This window comes from Misgurnus anguillicaudatus, chromosome 25 (genome assembly GCF_027580225.2).
Source record: "Misgurnus anguillicaudatus chromosome 25, ASM2758022v2, whole genome shotgun sequence".
In the NCBI taxonomy this organism is placed as follows: domain Eukaryota; kingdom Metazoa; phylum Chordata; class Actinopteri; order Cypriniformes; family Cobitidae; genus Misgurnus; species Misgurnus anguillicaudatus.
The window spans coordinates 1,816,024-1,840,575 of NC_073361.2; the positions used below are offsets into that span (position 1 = coordinate 1,816,024).

At 44.7% G+C, this 24,552-nt stretch overlaps 1 protein-coding gene across 1 annotated transcript in view; it reads left to right on the forward strand.

Annotated features, from left to right (window-relative positions):
- The window catches only part of rpgrip1 (RPGR interacting protein 1), an 80,872-nt gene extending 56,320 nt beyond the window's left edge, over positions 1-24,552 (forward strand). The window contains 12 exon segments of the mRNA XM_055182177.2: positions 11,262-11,379; positions 13,075-13,575; positions 13,702-13,856; positions 15,460-15,808; positions 17,798-17,979; positions 18,278-18,652; positions 18,743-18,806; positions 18,898-18,995; positions 22,331-22,520; positions 23,677-23,761; positions 23,858-23,985; positions 24,077-24,552. Of these exon segments, the coding sequence (XP_055038152.2) occupies positions 11,262-11,379; positions 13,075-13,575; positions 13,702-13,856; positions 15,460-15,808; positions 17,798-17,979; positions 18,278-18,652; positions 18,743-18,806; positions 18,898-18,995; positions 22,331-22,520; positions 23,677-23,761; positions 23,858-23,985; positions 24,077-24,291 (2,460 nt within the window). The 3' untranslated portion in view covers positions 24,292-24,552.

Below are 24,552 nucleotides of genomic sequence, written 5' to 3' on the forward strand. Positions count from 1 at the left end.
TACTTACCCCGAGAGCTGTAAGCAGCGGAGCTGGTGAGAACCATTCAAAGACCAATAACAGTGTTTCTGTGTCCTAGCGACCACCTGTGGAGAGAGAAAGGAAAACGAGAGAGAGTCAGTAAAGAGCCGACTGTGAACGTGAAACTTACCCCGAGAGCTGTAAGCAGCGGAGCTGGTGAGAACCATTCAAAGACCAATAACAGTGTTTCTGTGTCCTAGCGATCACCTGTGGAGAGAGAAAGGAAAACGAGAGAGAGTCAGTAAAGAGCCGACGGTGAACGTGATACGTACCCAGAGAGCTGTAAGCAGCGGAGCTGGTGAGAACCATTCAAAGGCCAATAACAGTGTTTCTGTGTCCTAGCGATCACCTGTGGAGAGAGAGAAGAAGACAAGAGTGAGTCATTGAGGAATCGACGGTGAACGTGATACTTACCCAGGAAGCTGTAAGCAGGGAGCCGGTGAGACCCCTTTCAAAGTCAGTAACAGTGTCTTTGTTGTCCTAGTGGCCGCCTGTGGAAAGAGAAGAAGGCGAGAGTAAGCCATTGGGCACGGACAGTGGAGAAACCCCTAACAGCCACACCAGAAGTTGTCTGCCTCCAGGAAGAGAAGAAGGAGGGCGCCACGGCCAGCAGGGTCCAGGCGGGAGCCTGACGTTTCCTTTTTCCCCCGTTGATGGTGGTTGGCACCCCCGTTTTCCCATCCCTGTCACCCGTGGCTGTAGTCTCCCTGGAGGGAGTAGAAGAAGCCATTAGTTTTAAAATTCCCCTTTCCCCGAAGTTTCCCCCCCCATCCTTTTAAGTATTTAAGATTTCAATAAAGCTTGTTTTAAATTTTACTTACCTGTTTCCGTGTTTGTCGGGTCATTGGGTCGGCTTTGGGGACCTCCTCGAGGTGGGAGTTGAGAAGGGGCGTGGTTTTAGCCAAACACAGCCAGCCCCTAGTGGTGACAGATTTTGGCGTAGTCGGCAGGGTCCCACCTCGAGTTGAGTAACCAAGGTCACCCAATGACTGACAACGCGGGGCCAGCGGCCCCACCCCGTGCCACACCCGTTATCATGGGCAGTCCATGGGTCCAGAGATACGGAGGAGCCGAGTCGGAGGTACGCCTGACCGAATGGAAGGCCCAGCTGGAGTACTTGGCCGACCTGCAGGGCCTTAGCGCCGCCCAGCGGCTTCAATTTGTGTTAAACTCCTTAGAAGGAGAAGCACGGCGAGAAGTACAAGCCGCCCCCGAAGCGACTAGAGCCACCGCCCAGACTGTGTTCCAGTTCCTCACTGAACAATATGGTGACCATACCCCCGTAGCTGTCCTCCGCTCACAATTTTTCAATTGTAAACAAGGCCCCCGACAACCTATTCGAGCTTTTGCCCTCAGGCTGCGGGAGCAGTTCACTCGCCTGCAAGCCCGACGAGACCATGGGCTAGGAGATGGAGAAGCCTTGTTACGCGACCAGTTCCTCCTGGGGATGAAAGAAGGCCCCGTGAGACAAAGTCTGAGGGTCCAGTTCCGGAGGGACCCCGGGCTGACCTTCGAAGATCTAAAGAAGGAGGCGCTAGCCCTGGAGGGGGACGAGGCCGAAGTAACCGAAGCCCCCGTATGTGCAGCCGTAAGTGGAAACACAGCGGCGCCACCTGAACACGCAGACTGGAAACAAGCCCTGCGGGTGGAATTGTTGAAAGATGTCCGAGAGCAGATGTCGGAGCTATCTAAGACCCTCTTGGGGGAACTTCGCCAAAGTAGGGCGCGGGAGGAACCGAGGCCGGCACCCCGAGAGCGAGTCTACTCTGAGAGGGGCCGAGAGCCACCGGGACGCCCGAATCGTTTGAACCGGCCCCGCTTCGAGTGGGATGACCAAGGGCGGCCAATCTGTAATCGGTGTGGAGAACCGGGGCATTACAGTCGCCAGTGTGGGCCTCGCAGGGCATCAGAAGGGGGTTTTTAAGGCGACCGGCCACAGTGGGTCGTGTGGCCGGGACCCCCAGAGAAGACCCTGGAAGACGCGAGGATGCTAGAGACCAGATGGTTGGACACAGCCCTGTGGCGGAGGTGAAGGTATGTGGCAAGACAATACAGTGCCTAGTAGATACGGGCTCGCAAGTGACATTGTTTGCGGAAAGTCTCTCGCAGGAAGTATTTGGGAAGCAGAGTGCCCAAGGAGGGGAGGCCCCCTGGCTGACGTTGCGGGGCGCCAACGGCCTAGAGATCCCTTATATTGGCTATCGGTTGACGGACTTAGAAGTTCATGGGGTGATAGTTCCCCAAAAAGGAGTGATTATCGTGGAGGACAGATGTCTGGGTGCCCATCGAGCCCTGTTAGGGATGAACGTCCTCTCCGAATGCTGGGAAGAGTTATTTCGGGCTAAGCCCGGCCCTAGGATCCCCCCTGTCGAGAGGCCCCTATGGGAGCAAGTAGTAGCCGACTGTCGTCGGGTCCAGATGACCCAGGTCCGCAGAGGCCGGGAAGAGGTAGGAAGGGTGATGTGTCGATTCGCTCTGTCGATTCCTCCTAGGAGTGAGGCCATGGTGTGGGTGAGAGTAGCCCCCCGAGGAGTTGGCCCCGAAGAATGGGTGTTGGTTGAACCTCACGCCGATTGCCCCCAAGTGGAAGTAGCCCGAGGCCTAGCGGCGGTCCGTCGGGGGAGGGTCCCTGTGAAGGTCCGAAACGACCACCCCTACCCAGTATACTTACACCGACACCAGCGGCTGGCCCGATTAACGGGGGTCGCGCCCCACCAGGTGAGAGAGGAGAGGGACGTTAGGTTCCGTCAGGTGTGCCCCAATGTCATCGAGGTGGCCCTGACCCAGATGGAAGCCCCTCCGAACAACAGAAGGAGGGACGTGCCGAAGCACTTGGCAGGCGAGTCCCTGCAAGGGGAAGAGTTGGAACAGGCGCAGACACAAAGACTCCAAGCCCTCCTTCAGAAATGGCAACATGTATTCGCAAGACACGAGGAAGATTATGGGTGTACGAAAGTGGTAGAACACCATATACCGACTGGAGATGCAGGGCCCAGTAGAGAGAGGTACCGGCCGATCCCACCCACCTTGTATGCAGAGGTACGCTCGCTACTGCAGGGCATGCTGGAGCGAGGAGTCGTCCGGGAAAGCAGTAGCCCCTGGGCAGCCCCCATCGTACTTGTGCAGAAAAAGTCAGGAGCTTGGAGGTTTTGCGTGGACTATCGGAAGCTTAACCTGGTGACCAAGAAAGACGCGTTTCCCTTGCCCCGGATTGAAGACTCCCTTGCCGGTCTCACACGATCCGCTTGGTACTCCACCTTGGATCTGGCCAGTGGATATTGGCAGGTGCCAGTGGCCGAGGCCGATAGAGAGAAGACCGCCTTTACGACCCCGTTCGGACTATTCCAGTGGGAACGGATGCCCTTCGGGCTCTGTAACGCTCCGGCCACGTTCCAACGCCTCATGCAGCGCTGTCTTGGAGGTCAGTTAATGGAGTCAGTCTTGGTATATTTGGATGATGTAATTGTGTATTCCCCAGATTTCGATTCACACCTCCGACACCTCGAAGAGGTTTTCCGGGCGATGGAGAAATATGGGCTGAAGTTACAACCCGACAAGTGCCATCTGTTGCGGCGGAAAGTCCAGTTCCTGGGCCATGTGGTCAGCGCTGCTGGGGTGGCCGTAGACCCTGGGAAGGTCTCCGCGGTGAGAGACTGGAGTGCACCAAAGACTGTGAGGCAAGTGCGGTCATTTCTGGGATTTGTGGGATACTACAGACGGTTTATAAAAGATTTCTCAAAGATTGCCAAACCCCTTAACCAGCTACTGGTCGGCACAGGGCGAAACCGGGGGCGGGGGTCACCCTCTATTGATTGGGACGAGTCCTGTGAAGGGGCATTTCAGAGGTTAAAACAGGAGTTGTCACAGGCTCCTATCTTGGCCTATGCAGACTTTACCCAGCCATTTCTTTTGTATACAGACGCTAGCAACCTGGGGCTGGGAGCAGTCTTGGCCCAACGACAAGCGGGTACGGAACGGGTGATCGCCTACGCAAGCCGAAGCCTTCACCCAGCGGAGAGGAACGACGCGAACTACAGCTCATTCAAGTTGGAGCTGTTGGCCCTGAAATGGGCCCTGACCGAGAAGTTCAAGGACTACCTCTGGGGTGCTAAGGTGACGGTGATTACAGACAATAACCCTCTGGTTCATTTACAGACAGCGAAGTTGGGGGCGGTGGAGCAGCGCTGGGTGGCACAACTTGCCAACTTCAATTACCAACTACAGTATCGGCCCGGTCGGGAACACACGAACGCGGATGTCCTGTCCCGATTGCCAGAGGTGGACGGCCCCGGTGGCTGTGATGGCCACGAAGAGGAAAGCCAGGAGGAAGGCTACCTGATAGGGGTTGTGGAAGCACCAGGAGGCCAGCAGGAGGCGGTACCCGGGAGCTGGGGTTGGGACCCCTGCCGGTGGAAGGAAAGACAGGCCCAGGATCAAGATTTATGGCAGGTGAGGATGTGGGTAGAGCGAGGCCGGCGACCAACGTCGTCCGAGAGGCTGACCCAGACAGAGACGGGGAAGAGACTGCTGGGACAGTGGGACAAGCTGGAGATACAGGAGGGGGTACTTTGCCGAAAAGTAAGTGATCCGAAGCTGGGCGAGGAGGTACGCCAGATCGTGGTGCCCGCCGATCAAACAGCAGCCCTGGTGTCTGCCTACCATGACCAATTGGGACACCAGGGACAAGAACGGACCGTATCACTGCTACGCAGGTTCTTCTATTGGCCGGGACTGGAAGCATCAGTGCGTAGCTTGGTCCAAGCTTGCCCCAGGTGCACGTTATTCAAGTCTCGACGAGAGGCCCGAGCACCGATGATACCCATATGTGCCAAAGCCCCCCTTCACATCATGGCGATGGATTTCCTGACCCTGGGCCGGCCACAGGACCGTTATCCGAACATCTTAGTAATCACCGACCTGTTTACGAAATATGCATGGGCAATCCCCACCCTCGATCAGACGGCAAGTACCACCGCAACGGCTTTATGGCGGCACGTCTTCCAAACATTTGGATGTCCAGAGTTCTTACACTCAGACCAAGGGGCAAACTTCGAATCAAAGGTGATCCGGGAATTATGCCAGCTGTATGGGTGCACGAAGACCCATACGACGTCCTACCACCCTCAAGGAAACGGCTGCTGCGAGAGGTTTAATCAAACCCTGCTGGGGCTCTTAGGGACCTTGGATCAACGCAAGCAGAGTGATTGGGTGAGTGCTCTACCGAACCTCTTACAAGCTTATAACAACAGCATTCATAGCACGACGGGGTATGCCCCCACTTATCTGATGTTCGGTAGGCATGTGCGGATGCCGACGGACCTGGTCCTGGGAGCGGCCGCGAGCCAGGAGGAAGGAAGTGTGACTGAGTGGGTAGGGCGCCACCACCAACGGCTGCACTTTGCCTATGAGCAGGTATCTCAGAAAATACGGGCCACCGGAGAAAAGAACAAGCGGTTGTACGACCGAACAGCCCGGGAAGCCCCCTTGCTGCCAGGAGAGAGAGTCCTGGTACGAGATAACCGGCGGCAAGGCAAAGGAAAGCTGAGCGACCGTTGGGAGGCCATCCCGTACGTAGTCTGTAGGCAGCAGAGACCGGGTCAGCCGGTGTATACCATCCGGCCGGAAGGAGAGGCCGGCCCGGAGCGGGTGGTACACCGAAATATGATTCGCCCTTGTCCAAATTTCCCCGAGGTCACGGAGGAGGTAGTCGCGGAGCCGGCACCGACAGCCCCCTGGATGGAAGGATGGGCTGTAGTACCAGGTTTACCTGTGGTGGCGCCACCCCCAGTCGCCCCTGGAGAGCCCGATCTTGCACCTGAGCCAATTGACCCCCCGGCCGCCCAGAGGCAGCCAGGACCAGCACCAGAGCCAGCCGAACCCCTGGCCGCACAAGGACAACCTGAGGTTGTGCCCGAGCCCGCTGCACCTGACTCCCCTGTAAGACGCTCCCAACGGGAGAACCGCGGCCGGCCCCCTTCCCGCTATGGTGAGTGGACTACTCAAAGGCATTCCAGGGACTGGAATGTATTGGCGGGGGAGGATGTCACAGGGTGACGACTTGTCAGGGCGGAACCAAAAATTGAGGAAGTTGGTTCCGCCCGGATGTTTCCGCCCCGACCGGAAAAATGGAAACACCGGACATCCGGCAGCGTTGCGAAGGCTGTAATCAGCGGATTGAGCACAGCTGTGGCTAGTTAACGAGATCGCCGGGTAATTGGATAATGGGAGCGTAAGGAGAAGTACAAAAAGCACAGTTAGATGACAGTTGGGGTTCGAAGTGTGTGCGGAGGAACGGAGCTGTGCTCATTGCTAGACGTGGGGGCTGGATATATTTTTCTCTCTTTCCCTCTTCTCTCGTTGCAGTTACGGTGGACCGGCTGGATTTAAGGAACAACCCTATGGGTGAAAAAGGAACTACAGTCCAACTAGTAATTTGAACGGAGAAAAACGAGAAGCGATTTGATCGCACTGCACAACGTACACAAAGGCTATCCGCTGTGAGTATGCCCATGGTGTAGTGTAACTAGCGGAAACTTGCATGTTGTGATTCGTTGGAGTCCTCCAGGAGTAGGAAGGCGGCCCTACCCCTATCAGTAGCGTGGTGGGCGAGCCGCCAGCAGCATATATATTTCATACAGCCACCGCAACGCGACTCTGGTCTGGTCGTTTCTGCCACCGCCTCTACGTTAGCCCCAAGCACAGTGGAAGAGACCGGGCGTTTCCCCTCGTGGTGTTGCACTTGCAGTGTGGTGAGTGAGATTTTACATATTATAAGCTTTTTCACGATAGAGTGGTGCTGTGTATTTGCCGTGGGTTGCCGTGTGTCTTGTCAGAGGAACCCCGCACCATCCATTCTCTCCCTTGGAAGGAGGACGCCGGGGCCAACGACCGTAGACCTTATTGCCATCATACGCGGTGTGCTGTTCAAGAGAGTGAAGAGACGCAGGCCAAGTACTGTGGAGGACTGTGAGTATTATAGTGAAAGCAATTGTGGTGTAAACTTACCTGTGTGTGTGTCATCGCAGAGTCGGAGGCGAACGGGTCCGCTGCCCCCGGGTCCCTACGAAAGGGCGCCCTTATCTGGGATTTGATCAGCCTACGGACAGTGGCGATAAGGCAGCGCTCGACCCGGCGAGGTGGTGTGTGACCTTCGCCCCCCTGCTGACCTACAGAAGGAACGACCGTGAGTAACATAGTAAAAGCAATTGTGGTATAAACTTACCTGTGTGTGTGTCATCGCAGAGTCGGAGGCGAACGGGTCCGCTGCCCCCGGGTCCCTACGAAAGGGCGCCCCTATCCGGAATTCGATCGGCCCACGGACCGTGGGGATAGGGCGGCGCTCGACCCGGCGAGGTGGTGTGTGGCCTTCGCCCCCCTGCTGACCAACAGTAAAGAGCCGACTGTGAACGTGATACTTACCCCGAGAGCTGTAAGCAGCGGAGCTGGTGAGAACCATTCAAAGACCAATAACAGTGTTTCTGTGTCCTAGCGATCACCTGTGGAGAGAGAAAGGAAAACGAGAGAGAGTCAGTAAAGAGCCGACTGTGAACGTGATACTTACCCCGAGAGCTGTAAGCAGCGGAGCTGGTGAGAACCATTCAAAGACCAATAACAGTGTTTCTGTGTCCTAGCGATCACCTGTGGAGAGAGAAAGGAAAACGAGAGAGAGTCAGTAAAGAGCCGACTGTGAACGTGATACTTACCCCGAGAGCTGTAAGCAGCGGAGCTGGTGAGAACCATTCAAAGACCAATAACAGTGTTTCTGTGTCCTAGCGATCACCTGTGGAGAGAGAAAGGAAAACGAGAGAGAGTCAGTAAAGAGCCGACTGTGAACGTGAAACTTACCCCGAGAGCTGTAAGCAGCGGAGCTGGTGAGAACCATTCAAAGACCAATAACAGTGTTTCTGTGTCCTAGCGATCACCTGTGGAGAGAGACAGGAAAACGAGAGAGAGTCAGTAAGGAGCCGACGGTGAGGTAGATACGTGCCCAGAGAGCTGTAAGCAACGGAGCTGGTGAGAACCATTCAAAGCCCAATAACAGTGTTTCTGTGTCCTAGCGATCACCTGTGGAGAGAGAGAAGAAGACAAGAGTGAGTCATTGAGGAATCGACGGTGAACGTGATACTTACCCAGGAAGCTGTAAGCAGGGAGCCGGTGAGACCCCTTTCAAAGTCAGTAACAGTGTCTTTGTTGTCCTAGTGGCCGCCTGTGGAAAGAGAAGAAGGCGAGAGTAAGCCATTGGGCACGGACAGTGGAGAAACCCCTAACAGCCACACCAGAAGTTGTCTGCCTCCAGGAAGAGAAGAAGGAGGGCGCCACGGCCAGCAGGGTCCAGGCGGGAGCCTGACGTTTCCTTTTTCCCCCGTTGATGGTGGTTGGCACCCCCGTTTTCCCATCCCTGTCACCCGTGGCTGTAGTCTCCCTGGAGGGAGTAGAAGAAGCCATTAGTTTTAAAATTCCCCTTTCCCCGAAATTTCCCCCCCCATCCTTTTAAGTATTTAAGATTTCAATAAAGCTTGTTTTAAATTTTACTTACCTGTTTCCGTGTTTGTCTGGTCATTGGGTCGGCTTTGGGGACCTCCTCGAGGTGGGAGTTGAGAAGGGGCGTGGCTTTAGCCAAACACAGCCAGCCCCTAGTGGTGACACAACTTCTCTGTCTTTGACTGCTCTTACAAGAACGTGGGTCTCCTCGGCTGTGAACCACTCCTGGCGTGCGCCTGGTAAATCCGTCATAATAATGCAACCCGCCATGGAACTTGCACTCTTGCGTTTAAAGGCAATGTTGGATAGCGTTCTGATTGGTTTATTTGACATTCACCCAAACCAGACCTATGAATAATGAACCTACTTCAGACCAACCCCTTATTGATTTGCGCATGGTGCAAGAGTTATTTCTCCCGCCGGGAAAATAGCAACAGCGCCCAAGATCCGCCCACAAAGTCACTTGTGCTTTGCGCTTCGCACTTGCGTTTCAGATCATTAAAATAGGGCCCCAAGACTTTAAAGGGTTGAGACCAAGTCGAGACCAAGACCAGTGCAAGTCACTGCATTAAAACCCTTTGATAAAACTTCTTGTCTCTGTGTGTGTGTGTGTGTGTGTGTGTGTGTGTGTGTGTGTGTGTGTGTGTGTGTGTGTGTGTGTGTGTACCTGGTAATTATCACGTTGTGGGGACCAATTGTCCCCACAAAGATAGGAATACCAGTGTTTTTGTGAGTTTGTGGGGATATTTTGATGTCCCCATGAGGAAACAAGTTTATAAATCAAACAGAATGATGTTTATTGAAAATGTGAAGTAGGAGAAGGGTTTCTGTGATGGTTGGGGTTAGGGAATGGGGTAGGTAAGGGAAATAGAATATAAAGTAAACAAACAATAAAGAGCTGAAATCAACTTAACCATTTAATCTGAACTGTCTTTCCATGGCGTGCCATCCACTTAACACAATGCAAGTGTTTTTAGTAATAAAATTAGAAAAATTGTCATTGGGAGAAACTTAAACAATGCTTAAACAATGCCAAACCTGAATAAACTGCATAAAATTAATGATAAAAAATAAATTTGTGATGTGCCATCAGTTGTGGTCTTGGCTGGTCTTGAAATAAAATTCCGAGTCCTCTTTGTCTGAGACTGAGACGAGGCAGAGTAAAAATGCGGTTGATTCCAAGATGAGACCAAGACCTTTAAAAAGTGGTCTTGTGAACCGTCTCGAGACCGAGACCGGTCTCGAGAACTTCAACACTAGGTCAAAAGCATAACTAAAGCAACTTTACACTTATCACCATAATTCTAATTCAAATATCAACATCAGCCGGAGTTATACATCGGTTAATGCTTAGTATGAGCTTTACTAGAAGTTGTCAATGTTATGACTTCAGTGAGATTTTCATTATTACTTGCAACCAAAATTAAATTTTTTGTCAACCATTGTTCATGTTGCAGATCAACATACTACTGATGTGCCAGCTGGGATTACACAATTATATTTTTGTCAACACAAGTTTAAACATATAGGGGCGGTTTCCCGGACAGGGATTAGACTAGTCCTAGACTAAAATAAATGTAAGAGCTGTCCAAAGTGAAAACAACTTGCACTGACACCTTAAAATACATCAGTGGCCTTTGTTTTGCCATAAAATGCACAAAAGTAATGTTTTTAGTAAGGCATGTTTGTTAAAACTAATTATATTTAATTAAACTAAGGCCTAGTCCTCGTTTAAGCTAATCGCTGTCCGGGAAACCACCCCTTAAAGGAATATTCCATTTTCTTAAAAGAAAAATCCAGATAATTTACTCACCGCCATGTCATCCAAAATGCCGACGTCTTTCCTTGTTCAGCCGAGAAGAAATTATGTTTTTTGAGGAAAACATTGCAGGATTTTTCTCATTTTAATGGACTTTAATAGACACCAACAATTAACACTTAACTCAACACGTAACAGTTTTTTTCAACGGAGTATCAAAGGACTATAAACAATCCCAAACGAGGCATAAGGGTCTTATCTAGCGAAACGATTGTCATTTTTGACAAGAAAAATAAAAATATGCTCTTTTAAACCACAACTTTTGTCTAGGTTCGGTCCAGCGCGACCTAACTTAAATGCGTAGTGACGTAGGGAGGTCACGTGTTACATATATAAAACGCACATTTGCGGACCATTGTAAACAATAAACTGACACAAAGACATTCATTAGTATCAGTTGACATACAACAACGTAGGAACGGTCCTCTTTCTTCACACTTGTAAACACTGGGGCGGAGTTTCGCGTTCGTCTTCTGTGACCTCTTGACGTCATGAAGTATTGCGTGGGGTCACCTGGCACATCACGACCAGATCTAGACGAGAAGTTGTGCTTTAAAAGTGTATATTTGTTATTTTTATTGTCAAAAATGACAATCATTTTGCTAGATAAGACACTTATGCCTCGTTTGGGATCGTTTATAGTCCTTTGATACTCCGTTGAAAAAAACTTTTAAGTGTTGAGTTAAGCGTTAATTGTTGGTGTCTATTAAAGTCCATTAAAATGAGAAACATCCTGCAATGTTTTCCTCAAAAAACATAATTTCTTCTCGACTGAACAAAGAAAGACATCAAGATTTTGGATGACATGGTGGTGAGTAAATTTAAGCATATACTTTCAGATTAAAAGAATTTGAAGATCATGACAAACATTAAGTCAAGTGTTTATAAAGTTTTGAATAATAATAATAATATTGTGTATGAATCTGAATGTTTCCTTTACAGAATGAAATGAAGACCGTTATGGAGAGATTTAAGAGAGATAATGAGGAGAACAGGAGAAGGACTGGTGAAAAAGACAAACTGCTGAACAGTAGAGCACTTCAAATCAGTAATTTACAAGGTCAGAGGAATAGTTACAAAACAATATAAGGAGAGCAGACAAGGGTTAGCTGTCAATCAGAGAAGTGGTTACATTTCAAAAACCACACTGCCATAATTTTACCATGTAATGGAAAAAATTCAACACATACATATAGGGGTTGGTTTCCCGGACAGGAATTAGCTTAAGCCAGGACTAGGCCTTAGTTTGATTAGGAAATATAACTAGTTTTAACAAACATGCCTTACTAAAAACATTACTAATTCAATTCAATTCAATTTTATTTATATAGCGCTTTTCACAATGGTTAATTGTTTCAAAGCAGCTTTACATTAATAGAAGCAGTAAAAGCACAGAAAAACGACAGATAGCACAACATAATACACGATAGCATAAGCAGTCAAATTTGCTGCGGCTATGACTCAACATTATAAGCGAGCGTATTACTAATGTAACGTCTAGAAGAGGAAGCTAAGTTAAGCCCAAGAAGGCTGCCTCCCCGGAATAAAAAACCCTAGGAGAAAAAAAACCCCGGGCTGTTTAGCCGAGGAAATAAAAAAAGTCCTAGGAGGGAAAAACCCTTGGGAGATATATATATATATGTATATACACACATATAAACGGATAAGGAGATTAAGCGGAGATTAAGCGGGTTCTGCCTGTGATCATTGGTCAGGCATCAGCTGGGCATCACGTTGAAGGACGACCAGTAGATCAGAGGTGAGTCGACTTTCACATCTACCGGAACTGGGTCTGTTTGTCCCATTGTCCTCGGGGTCGAGGACGAGACAGGGAGAGAAAAACAAAATCATATTAGCGTAGGGGCCGTTCACATGTAATGCAAGTGTCACACAGTGATGTGGTTTAATCAGCTTAGTTTCAGACAGACTAACTATTGCGGCATAATTATATTATCCACAGTTGAGGATTTTGCAAATTGGGGGCCCACTGCGACGGTATATATGGTAACTAAGGGTCACCTTCCGGTCTTTAAGAGAAAATAAAACCTGTCGACCTGTTTGACTAAGGCCTGTAACCCCACTGTCGTCGTTAATGCAGGTTCAGTGACAAACGGGTCTATATTGCATACTATTTACAAGACCACGAGAAAACGCCAACATCGCAACCTGACCATACGTGTCGACCCGTTTGACTAAGGCTGGAGGCCCCACTGTCGTCGTTAATGCAGGTTCAGTGGCAAACGGGTCTGTATGGCATACTATTCACAAGACACATGAAAGCGCTAAAATCGCAACCCGACCATACGTGCCAACCCGTTTGACTAAGGCTGGAGGCCCCACTGTCGTCGTTAATGCAGGTTCATTTTGAGGCAAAACAAGGGGCACTGATGTATTTTAAGATATGTCATTGCAAGTTGTTTTCAGTTTGGACAGCTCTTACATTTATTTTAGTCTAGGACTAGTCTAATCCCTGTCCGGGAAACCGCCCCATAATGTATTTTCCGGATGTTAAACAAAATTCGTAATATGGTTGAATATTTTTACATTTTTGTGTTGTCATATGTTTTGTGATTCATAATTGTTTAAATTGCACAGATTTTTATATTCTTCTCAAAACATCAGACATCCTTTGTGAAAATGACCTTATATATTGTGACAAGAACATTCGCTATAGGGTCAGCTATTTATATAGTATTACTATAGTTTCATTCAATATTCTTTTTAATTATTAAAGATTTCTGCTAATTAATTTCAGTTCAGCTCAAAGAGTTAGCGTACAGTCCTGCAAACTACAAACGGACAATCCCGCTCCAGTACATCTGGACTGGGGTAGAGCAACATTCAGTCCAATCTACTGAAGAATACAACATATTCCCACATCTGCAAGAGAAAGAGTCTCTTCTAGAGATACATCTTACAGGAGCCACATTTACACCACTGGGACTAAGACTCATGGGACAAGACACAGGAGATTACAAAGGGCTAGTGACTTTTTGCACCTATGGCTTTCTTGACTTTGAGACCCTCTCTACTTCTTTAATGTCTGGAGAACAGCCAAATTATGGCTTTACATCTCATTATGCTCTCACTGAATTTGACCTGGAGAAACTCAGGATTCAGGGTGGTTTCATCACAGCAGAAATGCACCAGGCACTCGGTGGGGTGCGCTTTATGACACGTGGCAGAGCGAAGATCTCTTTAATGGGTGTGCTACAGCATAGAGGTGAACGGATGAAAAACAGAGCCAACATCACAGGTAGGAGAAACGTTTTAATTATGATAACATCATCAAAATTTTCATTATTTTTTGTCGCTTGATGCCGTAATAGTTGGCACTGCATTTTACCCACACTGTACTCCATGGTATGTGTTTTTTCTGCAGGGACTGAAGGGGAAGTTATAGGTGTTCTTGAATTCTGGGTATGTTTACACCCACAGGAGAAATGTACAGAACCACAATCAGATAAATCTATAATAAAAACTGTAGAAGCTGTAAGACACACCAGAGGTACAGAATGGGCTCCTGAGAAACCAGAGGTAAATGCCACAATGTGTATGTGATTTATTTCTTTCATAAAAGACTAAAACAGCTATTTTGAACAATCCTCCAAGTTAACAAAAGTTCTAAGAGCATTCTTCGAAAGTGTAAAATTATAAAAACATTACACATCATAGTCTAATGTCATGTGTCTTTACACAGGATCTTTATGGGATGTGTGTGAACGCATGCACAAAAAAAATCACTGGCAGTGTGAATGAACTAAATTCAAATGATCCTTGGACACACTACAGTATCAGTGTATTTATGGAATCTGTGTGTGAAAAAGGCTCACTGTGTGTTCACACCAGGCAGCAAAAACGCGAGATTTTTAGTTTATTCGCTTCATTTTTGCGCATGAAATTCTAGTCATTCGAGACATTCAAGCATAAATTCACATCATATAGCTCAAATTGAGTAAACTTATCAGATTGTTCGACCTCCACACTCAGTTTCTTCCGAACAAGATCCTTTTAATTCTGTAAAAGTACGAAGATGTCTCGTATAGCGATTGTCCTCCATTGTTGTTTTGTTTTTCTGCCTCTGCTCGTTTCCTGTAATCATGTCACTGCTAGAGCAAGCTCCTGATTGGTTAACGTGGTTCGAAAAGTTCAGATTTTTCAACTCAATTTGCGTCATTCGCGCTTACTGCGCTGCAGGATGCCTATTTATGTCTTTGCATTGACTTACATGTTAAGTCACTAGCGCTTTCCGCCTCTTTTGTGTCTGGTTTGAACGCACAGTTAAAGGAATACTCCAGCCAAATATCATATTTACCCCATGATTTACTCACCCTCAAGCTATCCGAGATTTATATGACCATCTTCTTTTAGATGAACACAATCAAAGTTATATTAAAAAATCTCCTTTGCTATTTCAAATTTTATAACGATAGTCATACAGGACCAGGGAACAATTTCTGAGTTTAAGCCCAAAAAGTGCATCCATCCTTCACAGACATAATCCACACAGCAATCGATGCGATTTTGTAAGAAAAATATCCATATTTAAAACTTTATAAAATATAATAACTAGCTTCCAGTAAAATCCAATAAGCATTCACTTGACAGCAACTAGCGTACGAAGCGCAAGATCCAGAGAGAAAAGACTCTCACAAGAAGAGACTCTCACTTGTCCCTGGCATTGTTGTTTTGCTCCTTGCTCTGCGCCTCCGCCCCCGCATTCGTCACTATGCCACTACATTACTGCGCATCGTACCTATGGCAATGAATACTTGCTATTTCTCTTGTGGAGTTCAAGATTGCGGCGTTACCAGATATGGTATGGATATTTTTGTGGCAAATCACACCGATACCTTGAGTCCTTTATCGAAACCCTCAGATGGCTTGAGGGTGAGAAAATCATGGGGTAATTTAAATTTTTCGATGGAGTATACCCTTTAAGAGAGTTATATGGAATACTTCTATGATGCATTTGTGACAGCTTTGACACCCCTTGACGCTTCTTGTAACTGTGCTTTTCATTGTATCCACAAGAGCAGCTTTAAATTCAGGAAATACTTCAAACCGTATCTTCCAAGAAAATAATAGGGTGTACACCCTGGTCTATAACACTTATTAAACCTTCAATCTTTGTTTTCAGGAAATATTTGATTTCGGTGGAGGAATACCCAATGAGCTCGAGATTGTACTTGAACGCTGTGTGGGTCTTAGTACACGTTGGCCAGGACTGCTTCCTGATGCTTACATAACTTATCGCCTTTATGATCTACCACCTCACACCACACCCATCATTCAGAGCTGTGCAGATCCTGTCTTTGAAGACTCAGTAACCTATCCATTAGCTGTGACTATGGATGTATTGGAGTATCTGAATGTGGGCAGCCTGTGGGTGTATGTGTTTGATAAGAGTGAATGTCAGACGCCTCCCACTTACCTGGCGAAGACACCGATCCCACTCCAGGCACTTGCAACAGGTCGACCAATCAGAGGTATTTAAATGGGCACAATGATCAAATAGTGAATCAGTAATAGTCAGGACTTTTTCTAGACAAGCTCATTAAAAGTTCATTAAATCATCACCGCGAGGTGACCACCTCAGCTCCACCTGTCAAAACCCCCCGTTTGATCGCTTTCTGAACACAGCTGCCGCAACTTCACGACGGCGGCGAAACGTCCGACAATACAGTAACGGAAAATGACGTGAAAACACCGGCAGCGGTAGCAACAAGTCTTCACCCCACTAATGTAAATCGGGCTTTGAGATGACAACAACTAACCTGTCATGTTAAAGAACATCTCTTGAGAAACAACAGCTCTCAGTCAGTCAGTCAGTCTCCTGCTCTTCCACTGTAAACTTCAACCACAAAGTTTAGCGGCAGCCTCACTCTGATTGGTTATGTTTACATGCTGAAGGTGTGACTTACATTATCATTGGCTACCTCTGATGTTTGTCACTAACTGAACTGAATAATTTAAAAACTGTCGGATCAGATTAAACCATTTTAAAAGAGGGGGCAGAATGAGATTTTTGGAAAACCTTTTTCACAAAATCGCTTTTATCTGTGGTTTTCATTAAAATCTTAGCCATTTAACTAATACTACATATTATTAAAAGAAAGGGGGCCAGTATATTATAATTGCAACGAGGCTGACCGACATGTCAAACAACCAATCACAGTTTGTTTCATCTAGCGTCACGTTTTGGACTCCCCACAATAACGAGCCAGCTGGCAACAAGTCAGTTATTAATATAACCAGCCGCAACCGAATAGCATCTAAATAAACAACATTACTCACCATAGAACAACGTTGTGCACTTCATCAACAGCCACACCAATGAGACGCTCCCGTTAAACATCTGTTTGATGCATATCTCTTCACTTTTTAACACATACAAGCAATTCAGGACACCAAACTTTTTGACTCCACTAACTGCCTCAAGCAAAACTCTTGGACGTCTTTTAGAGAGTCTATGCCTCGAACTTTGCATATTTTTGAGAATCCAATGTTTAGCTGATCATGATAACTGCTCATTATTATCCACGTGAACATGACTGATTCTCTTCCTTAATGGAACGTCAGAGCTTTGTTTTCCAGGGACCGAAACTAATCGTGAAACTCGCGTCAACTGGAAATACGGTTTATTTCAACCAATCAAAGACGACTTCGACATTCCCACAGGGTTTCCAGAAAAGTGTACGAAAAACATCAAAAGTTTAGCCAACAATCTGTGGGCGTGATGTCTGAGGCTGAGACTACACTATTAGTAACAGACCTACTCTATCATTTTTCTGAACAGCCAGTATAAAAGTGGTTAAGAACAGGAACTTTTTATGAATGTCTTTAAAAAATATAAAGAGCATTGTTAAATTGTGACAGTTTAACCAGGGGTTCTTATGGCCCATCAATGATTGTTTAAAAACATTCAGAGGACCACCTTAACAAATATGATAGTATGAATGTAGAGTAACAGAAATTTGAAAATGTACCATGGTGTCAAAAAATTATACATGGCTTTTGCAACACTATGAAGTCGCTTAAGGTACCCCTAGACGAACAAGGAATGCCATTGCTTCCTATGGGAAATCACAGGTAATTTCCAGCGGGAAAATAAGTAAAATTAATAACCTAATAAAATTATAGGCATAAAATATTATGTAGTATGCCAAAAAATATTATTTTAATATCTTTATAACAACAAAGTATGTAAATCTAGACTTAATTTGATACATGTACGGGTGGTCCCTGCTCCTCTTTATCATTAAGGGGTCTTTGGCGCCAAAATTTTGAAGACATCTGGTATATAACTCCGTTCCTGCAATACATTATACTTGTATTGTATACTTGTATTACTAAAAATACCCCAAACTCACTTTATCCATAAAATTAACACATCCATGTTAAGTGCTGACATCACTCATGTATATGCACATGCTTGTGGACACATCACAGGTTCACACTGTCTGTTACTCCATCAGGTGATTTTGTTTTTCGAGACCCTGGTGGCTGTCCGAGAGGAACTGTCAGAGTCACTTTAAGATGGAAGTATCCTTTCCAGCCACCTGATGCATCCTCAAAACAAAGAGACCTAGAAGAACCAAGGAACAAGATAATGGTGTCCAGAGCTGAAGTATCACAGAGACGCAAGGCAAAGCCCAGTGTGAGTTTCCAGGCTTCTGACATTTATTTATATTTTACATGGCTTCACAATAGCAAAATGAAAGAAGTTTGTAGAGTTTTTAAATTGGAACTGGGAAACTCGTACAACTATTACAGTAATTCTACATGATGTTAATGTGCACACACCATGCTTTTGAGAGCTATATTGAAAATAATAAAAAAACACGAAAACATACTCTGTCAACAATTGAGTTCAGATATCTACATTATTAACTTAAGAAAATTTGATGAAAACATCTCGTCTTTTTTATACTACCATCCAATGCTTGTGATCTCAGCTACAGACTCCACCAGTCCACAGGAGCAGGACTACTTTGCCTCACACATCCATGTCTACAAGAACTTCTGAAAGAGGCCCAACAGCACCCCTTCAACCTCTACGAGTCACACCTACTCAAACACCTGAAGCTGCTTTATATCCCAGTAAACAGCCGTCTGGTTTGGCACAACCATCAAGGTCAGTTAGGAGAAAACACCACCAGAGTGCAGCATTGCTCATTCCAGAAAAAGAAGCCAAAAAGTCAACCCAGTTGACTCCTGCCACATCTATTAAATCAACTGAGTGCAGTCGAGTTACAGATTTCAGACCATCAATCTCAAAGTCAAGTAGCTCTCAAAGCCAAAAGAGTGGCCCTAGTGAATCAAGAGAACAGGTAAGAAAAGTAATACAAGAATGATTCCCAATTAAATGTGTTTATATAAAACGAGTTCAGTCTGCAATACTTTAACATTCATTTTTGAAGTTAAATGGTCAAATGGAGGAACAGGAGGAAGATGAAGGTCGAGAGGATGAGATGGAAGACAGATGTGAGAAGTTTTTGTCAACAAATACTTTTTATTCATTACTCAAGTTAAAATACAATAGCCTAAATCTTTTTTCACCGCTTGCCCAAAACAGCTCGAAGTGACACCGATGTCCTTCAGTCTGATGAATCCAGAGAATCAAGTGAAAATGATGTCATCATAATTCCTCACCCACCCAAACCCTGTAAAAAGGTAATCTTTACACATGGATGCAAATCTGTGGGCAGCACATTATGTTGTTTAATATATATGTGTGCTGTCAGTTTTTCATGTGGGTAACAAATCAGAGATAGAGGCTTGAGTTATCTTTAAATACCTGTACCACTAAATGTACTGTATATAACAAAACTAAATGTACTGTTCAATAATTAAGCTCACTTAAAGTCCCCTTGTACAACCCGCAAGCCTAAGCTGAACTCCTGTGACCTCGTGCCCTAAAACGGCACTGTATCAAGAATAGTCATTCTTCCATAGCTGATATAACCACATGGGCTCAGAATTACTTTGACAAACCTTTGTCAAGCAGCACAATACGAAACTACATCCACAAATGCCACTTCAAACTTTACTGTGCCAAAAGGAAGCCTTATCTTAACATTGTCCATAAGCGCCGTCAAAGTCTCTGGGGTCGGAGAAATCTAGAATGGACCATGACACCGTGGAAATGTGTATTATGGTCAGATTAATCCGTTTTTGTGGGGGGGGGGGGGTTTTGGACATCGGGTGCTCCGGACCAAAGTTATAAAGGACCATCCAGACTGTTATCAGCAACAAGTACAGAAACCAGGGTCTGATATGGTCTGGGGTTGCGTCAGTGCCACTGGCAAGGGTAACTTGCACTTCTGTGATGGCACCATTAATGCTGAGAAGTACATAAAGATTTTAGAGCAACATATGCTGCCTTCAAGACGACGCCTCTTCTAGGGACGGCCATGCATATTTCAACAGGATAATGTAAACACTTACAAAGGCATGGCTGTGAAAGAGCAGGGTGCGGGTGCTGGACTGGCCTGCCTGCAGTCCTGATCTGTCTCCAATAGAAAATGTGTGGTGCATTTTGAAGCGTAAAATGCGACAACAAAGACCTCATACTGTTGCACACCTCAAGACATGTTTACAGGAAGAATGGGACAAAATTCCACCTGAAACATTGAATCACTTGGTGTCTTCTGTCCCTAGACGTCTTTTGAATGCTGATAAAGGAAATGGCAATGTTACAAAGTGGTAAATGTTTTACTGTCCCAACTTTTTTTGGAATATGTTGCAAGACTCAAAATGCATATATGGTAAATGGACTGCATTTATATAGCGCTTTAAACAGACCTGTGGCCATCCAAAGCGCTTCAATATTTTTGCCTCACATTCACTCACTCATTCATACACCGAGGGCAGTGTCAGCCATGCAAGGCGCAATCCAGCTCTTCGGGAGCAGCTGGGGTTAGGTGTCTTGCTCATGGACACCTCGACACTTGGTCAGGTGGAACCGGGGATTGAACCACCAACCTTCTGATTTGTAGACAACCCACATGAACCACTGCCATATGTGTTTATTTTGAAGAGACAATAAAATGAATCTTGTAAAACATCAGACAAAGGTTAGTATATAGTTTCTTAGTGCAATACACCCCAAAAAGGGTTTTCAGATCACTGTTTTTAATTTTAATTTAAGACTTTGTCCCAACTTTTTCTGCTTTGGGGTTGTAGTTGATCATTTTATCTCTTTATCTCCAATGGTGTGCCGAGACTTTTCTTCCAAGGAGGCAGGAATTCAAAATATGTGTTTGATGTGTCATGTTTGTTGCTCTTCATGTCAAAATATGTGTGCGCCACGTCATGTGAAAGAGATGCTCGTGTTCACGTGATAGCAAGACGCTTGCTTAACACTTAACTCTGATAACACGTGAGATTAAGTGATTATCTAGCAAACGGAAGCGTCTCTTTAATCATAAACCCCTTCGACATATCTTGCATCAGGCATGTATTCTGACATGACGCGTGATGCACATAGGTTTACATAAACGCATATTTTGTCAGGATGAGCCACACATGACAGGCTACATACATCTTGTGACGAGTTTTCCATTCCTGCCTCAGTCACTGCTCGCCACTGCTTAAAACTCATATTTAACCATCAAAACATCATAGGTAAAAGTCCAAGGAACTTTTTGTCGACCTGTGGCAATTTCTTCATGTCCTAAAATAGCTTGAATGGTAAATTTGCCTCATATAGTATTTGCGATCTATGAATATGCATTTCCGTTGATGTAATTACATGTGGTGTCATGTTTATGACGTAGGAAACTGAGGCAATTTTTTTGGAGAAAATACACAGCAAAGATGTTGAATGATAAATATGCACATGGTTTGTGCACTGTGGTGAAAATCAAGTTTTAATTGTGTTTATATGTCTATGTGCTGTTTTTAATATGCATATATTAAAGATAGCACATAGACATATAAACAACAATAAAAAAACTTGATTTTTACCACACTGGGACTTGCTATAAACAAGCAATGTCAACAGTTGAACTAACTTGCTTAACAAGATTGTCTGTAACCTTTTGCTTTGCCATGACCATAGGCAACCCCTGCACCAATGCTGGGACTGAAATATGCATTTGTATTACGTATTGTGATCTGGACATTTCATAATGCAGAAATACTTTAATCAAGCTCACATATCTAGAAATTTGTGTTCATGTACTAGCATAGATTGATTGAGTCCTTCAATGGTTAAGAGTCAAGAGAGGACATGCACTATTATTATTTTGCTTGCTTATTTTCTCGTGATCTCGAGATAACAAAATTTGTTTTCTCGTTATCCTGACATGATAATCCAAATGTCATAATGTAATTTCCTGTCCATAATATTTAGTGTATTTTGAAGTGGACTGCTTATGCATAAGTTGGGGTCTTCGCTGTTACCACACGTGTAGCTAATGTGTAGCTGATAGACTTAATAAATAAAGTTGGATGGTTCATGTTCGTGAATTTAGGGGCCATCTCTAAAGTAATACTGTACACATTTCTATCTTCAATAGTATTTAACAGTTTATTTAAATAAATATCAACAATCTAAAAAGTGTGCATTATAGCTGACAACCACATAAGCACGTTGGTTTTGTGAGTGTTTGTTGACTTTCAGTCATTCCATTTAAATGCTGTAAAAAGTAGAAACGTGTATAATATTGAGTAACTTAAAGACAGTCCATAAATTCACCACTGTAAAATTGTAAATATTGACAAATCTATTTCAGCTTGAGCGAATCTTTGATCCAAGTAAAATCTCATTTGGTCATCCATGCTAATTTATCAAAATATGCTTTTGCTTTTTACAAACAAAACAACACGTTCTATCGAGTAAGCTTTAATCACATCTCAAGAATACAACTTTTGTTATGTCGAGATCACAAGAAATTAAGTCGTGAACAAGCAAGCAAAAATAATAATAGTGCATGTCCTCTCTCGACTTCCGTAAGAGTCAGTGCTAGTTTGTAAAATCAAATGTTTGTCTTTGTGTCTGACAGGGAGAAACCCTCCGAGTGGAAATCCTGTCTCTCTCTTTCAACTCATCTTCTGAAGTTGCACTTAACCAATCAGTGCATCAAGTTTATATAGAATATCGCTTGCTTGGTATACCCATGGAAACAACAGAAACCCCCATGTCATTACGTAAACCAACCAAAGGAGAGGAAATCCACTATAACTTTATGAGAGGTAGGGACATTGGGCCTTAAACTGTGTCCATAACAGGTGCAAAGCCGTAAAAGCATTTTTGTGCATTACATTTTGTTTGCATCCAGCAGGTGCTACGATAATTTAAATTTGTTTCTCATTACTCTACACTGACAAAGTAAAAACTGAATTTAAGAAATATCTGTAAATGTATTAAAAATAACGTATATTCAGACCCTTTGCAACAACACTTGGAATTTAGCTCAGGTGCCTCCCAATTCTCCTGATAGTAGCTGAGATGTGGCCTCCATAATTTGGTACATCCAAAAGCAGGTTGCCCAGCCAAACAAGACAACACATGAGTGGTTAAGGGACAACTCTGTAAATGTACCAGCCAGAGCTCTGACTTGAAAATGGCTGTCCACTGACAGTTCCCATCCAAGCTTGAAAGGATTTGCAAGGAAAGTTGTAATACCCAAAAGCCTTGAGGCTGTCATTGCTGCCAAATGTGCTTCGACAACTACTCAAAGTATTGAGTAAAGGGTCTGAATACTTATGTAAACATGACATTTTTTCATAACTTTTAGAGTTCTCTTTTCACTCTGTCATTATGGGGTACTGAGTGTGAAAAAACTGAATTTAAATGAGTATCAGGCTGAAACATAACAAAACTGAAAAAGTGAAGGGGGTCTAAGTACTTCCTGAATGCACTGTACTTTTTGTGTACAGTGACCTTTGCTTGGTAATGCAATGCTTTACTATTTGAGTTACAGGAACACTGATAAACTCTTCCTTGTACATTTTTATTACCTATAAAATAACATTTTGTCACATGCTTGATTTCTTCGTTGCATGGTGGCATCTCTACAGTGACATGTCATCGAATGTTTAAAATGTTTTGTAATATAACTTCTAGTTATAAAAATAAATGATGCTGCCCCATCATGAGATTATATTTACATTTTTAAGGATATGGCAGATGCTGGCATAAAAGGACCTTACAGTGCACCGACCAATCTATAGTGTACATGTATTTTTGGTTTGCTCATGACTTTTGCCTTACTAATTTACAGGTTACAGAAACTACTGACTATCACAAAGATGCTGTGTGTCTTCTGTGGGCACCACGAGATCTAACTTAACTCTTAGGAAACCATAAAATGTTTTTATGTTTTTATTCTTCTTTCCTCTCTGATAGTTATTCATATAGATTCAATAGAAGCAGCTCCTCTGAGACATTATCTTTACACAATGCTGGAAGGCACCGACCCCAACCAGGGCAGGTAAAGAGACATACAAACTGAATATCTAGAAAAATATAACTGTCTGAAAATATTATCTCACTTGACAATAAAAATGGATTTTCTCATATCATTTAGGTTAAAGTTTACTGTAGTGAGTGAGCCCATGAATGAGGAGGAAGAATGTGAAGATGTTGGCCGTGCCTTTCTGGATTTACGACAGCTTCTCCTGACTGGAAATGATGTCATTGAACAAGAAATTGACGGTGAGATTTAGTCAGTCAATGTAAATGTAAAATGCCAGGGTGAACTTTTAAAGCACATTATTGTTTCTCTGTCTCTCCGTGTTGTTCTTAGTTATCAGTGTGGATGAGGAACAGGAAGTGGTGGGAAAGTTGAAAGTATCTGTAGAGGCAGCGCAGGCGCTGAATGTTATCTATCAAGAATATCATCAGACTGAGATCAGTGACAGAAGAACATCGACAAACAGCACAGAGGATGAAGAAGTAGAAAAAAAGAGGAATACTGAGTTGCATGTGCTTGATTTTGATGATGACGACAGCGACTTGTAATTTAACATGTTTTAAATTTGACTTAGATTTGTTTTCCTCATTGACTATACAGTGTAGTTGCTGGCCTGATCATTTTGTCAAGCAACAAGCAAAAATCCAGTCATCCATTTGGCTTGTTCATCTGAGTCATGGGGTTATGTCTCCTGTACCAGCATCATGACTTTCAAACTGATCATATTCAGTCATCAGCTAATTTAGGGTTAATTAACATGTAAAGGATATTTGAATTTCTGGTGGAGATAAATGATATTCATAAGTACA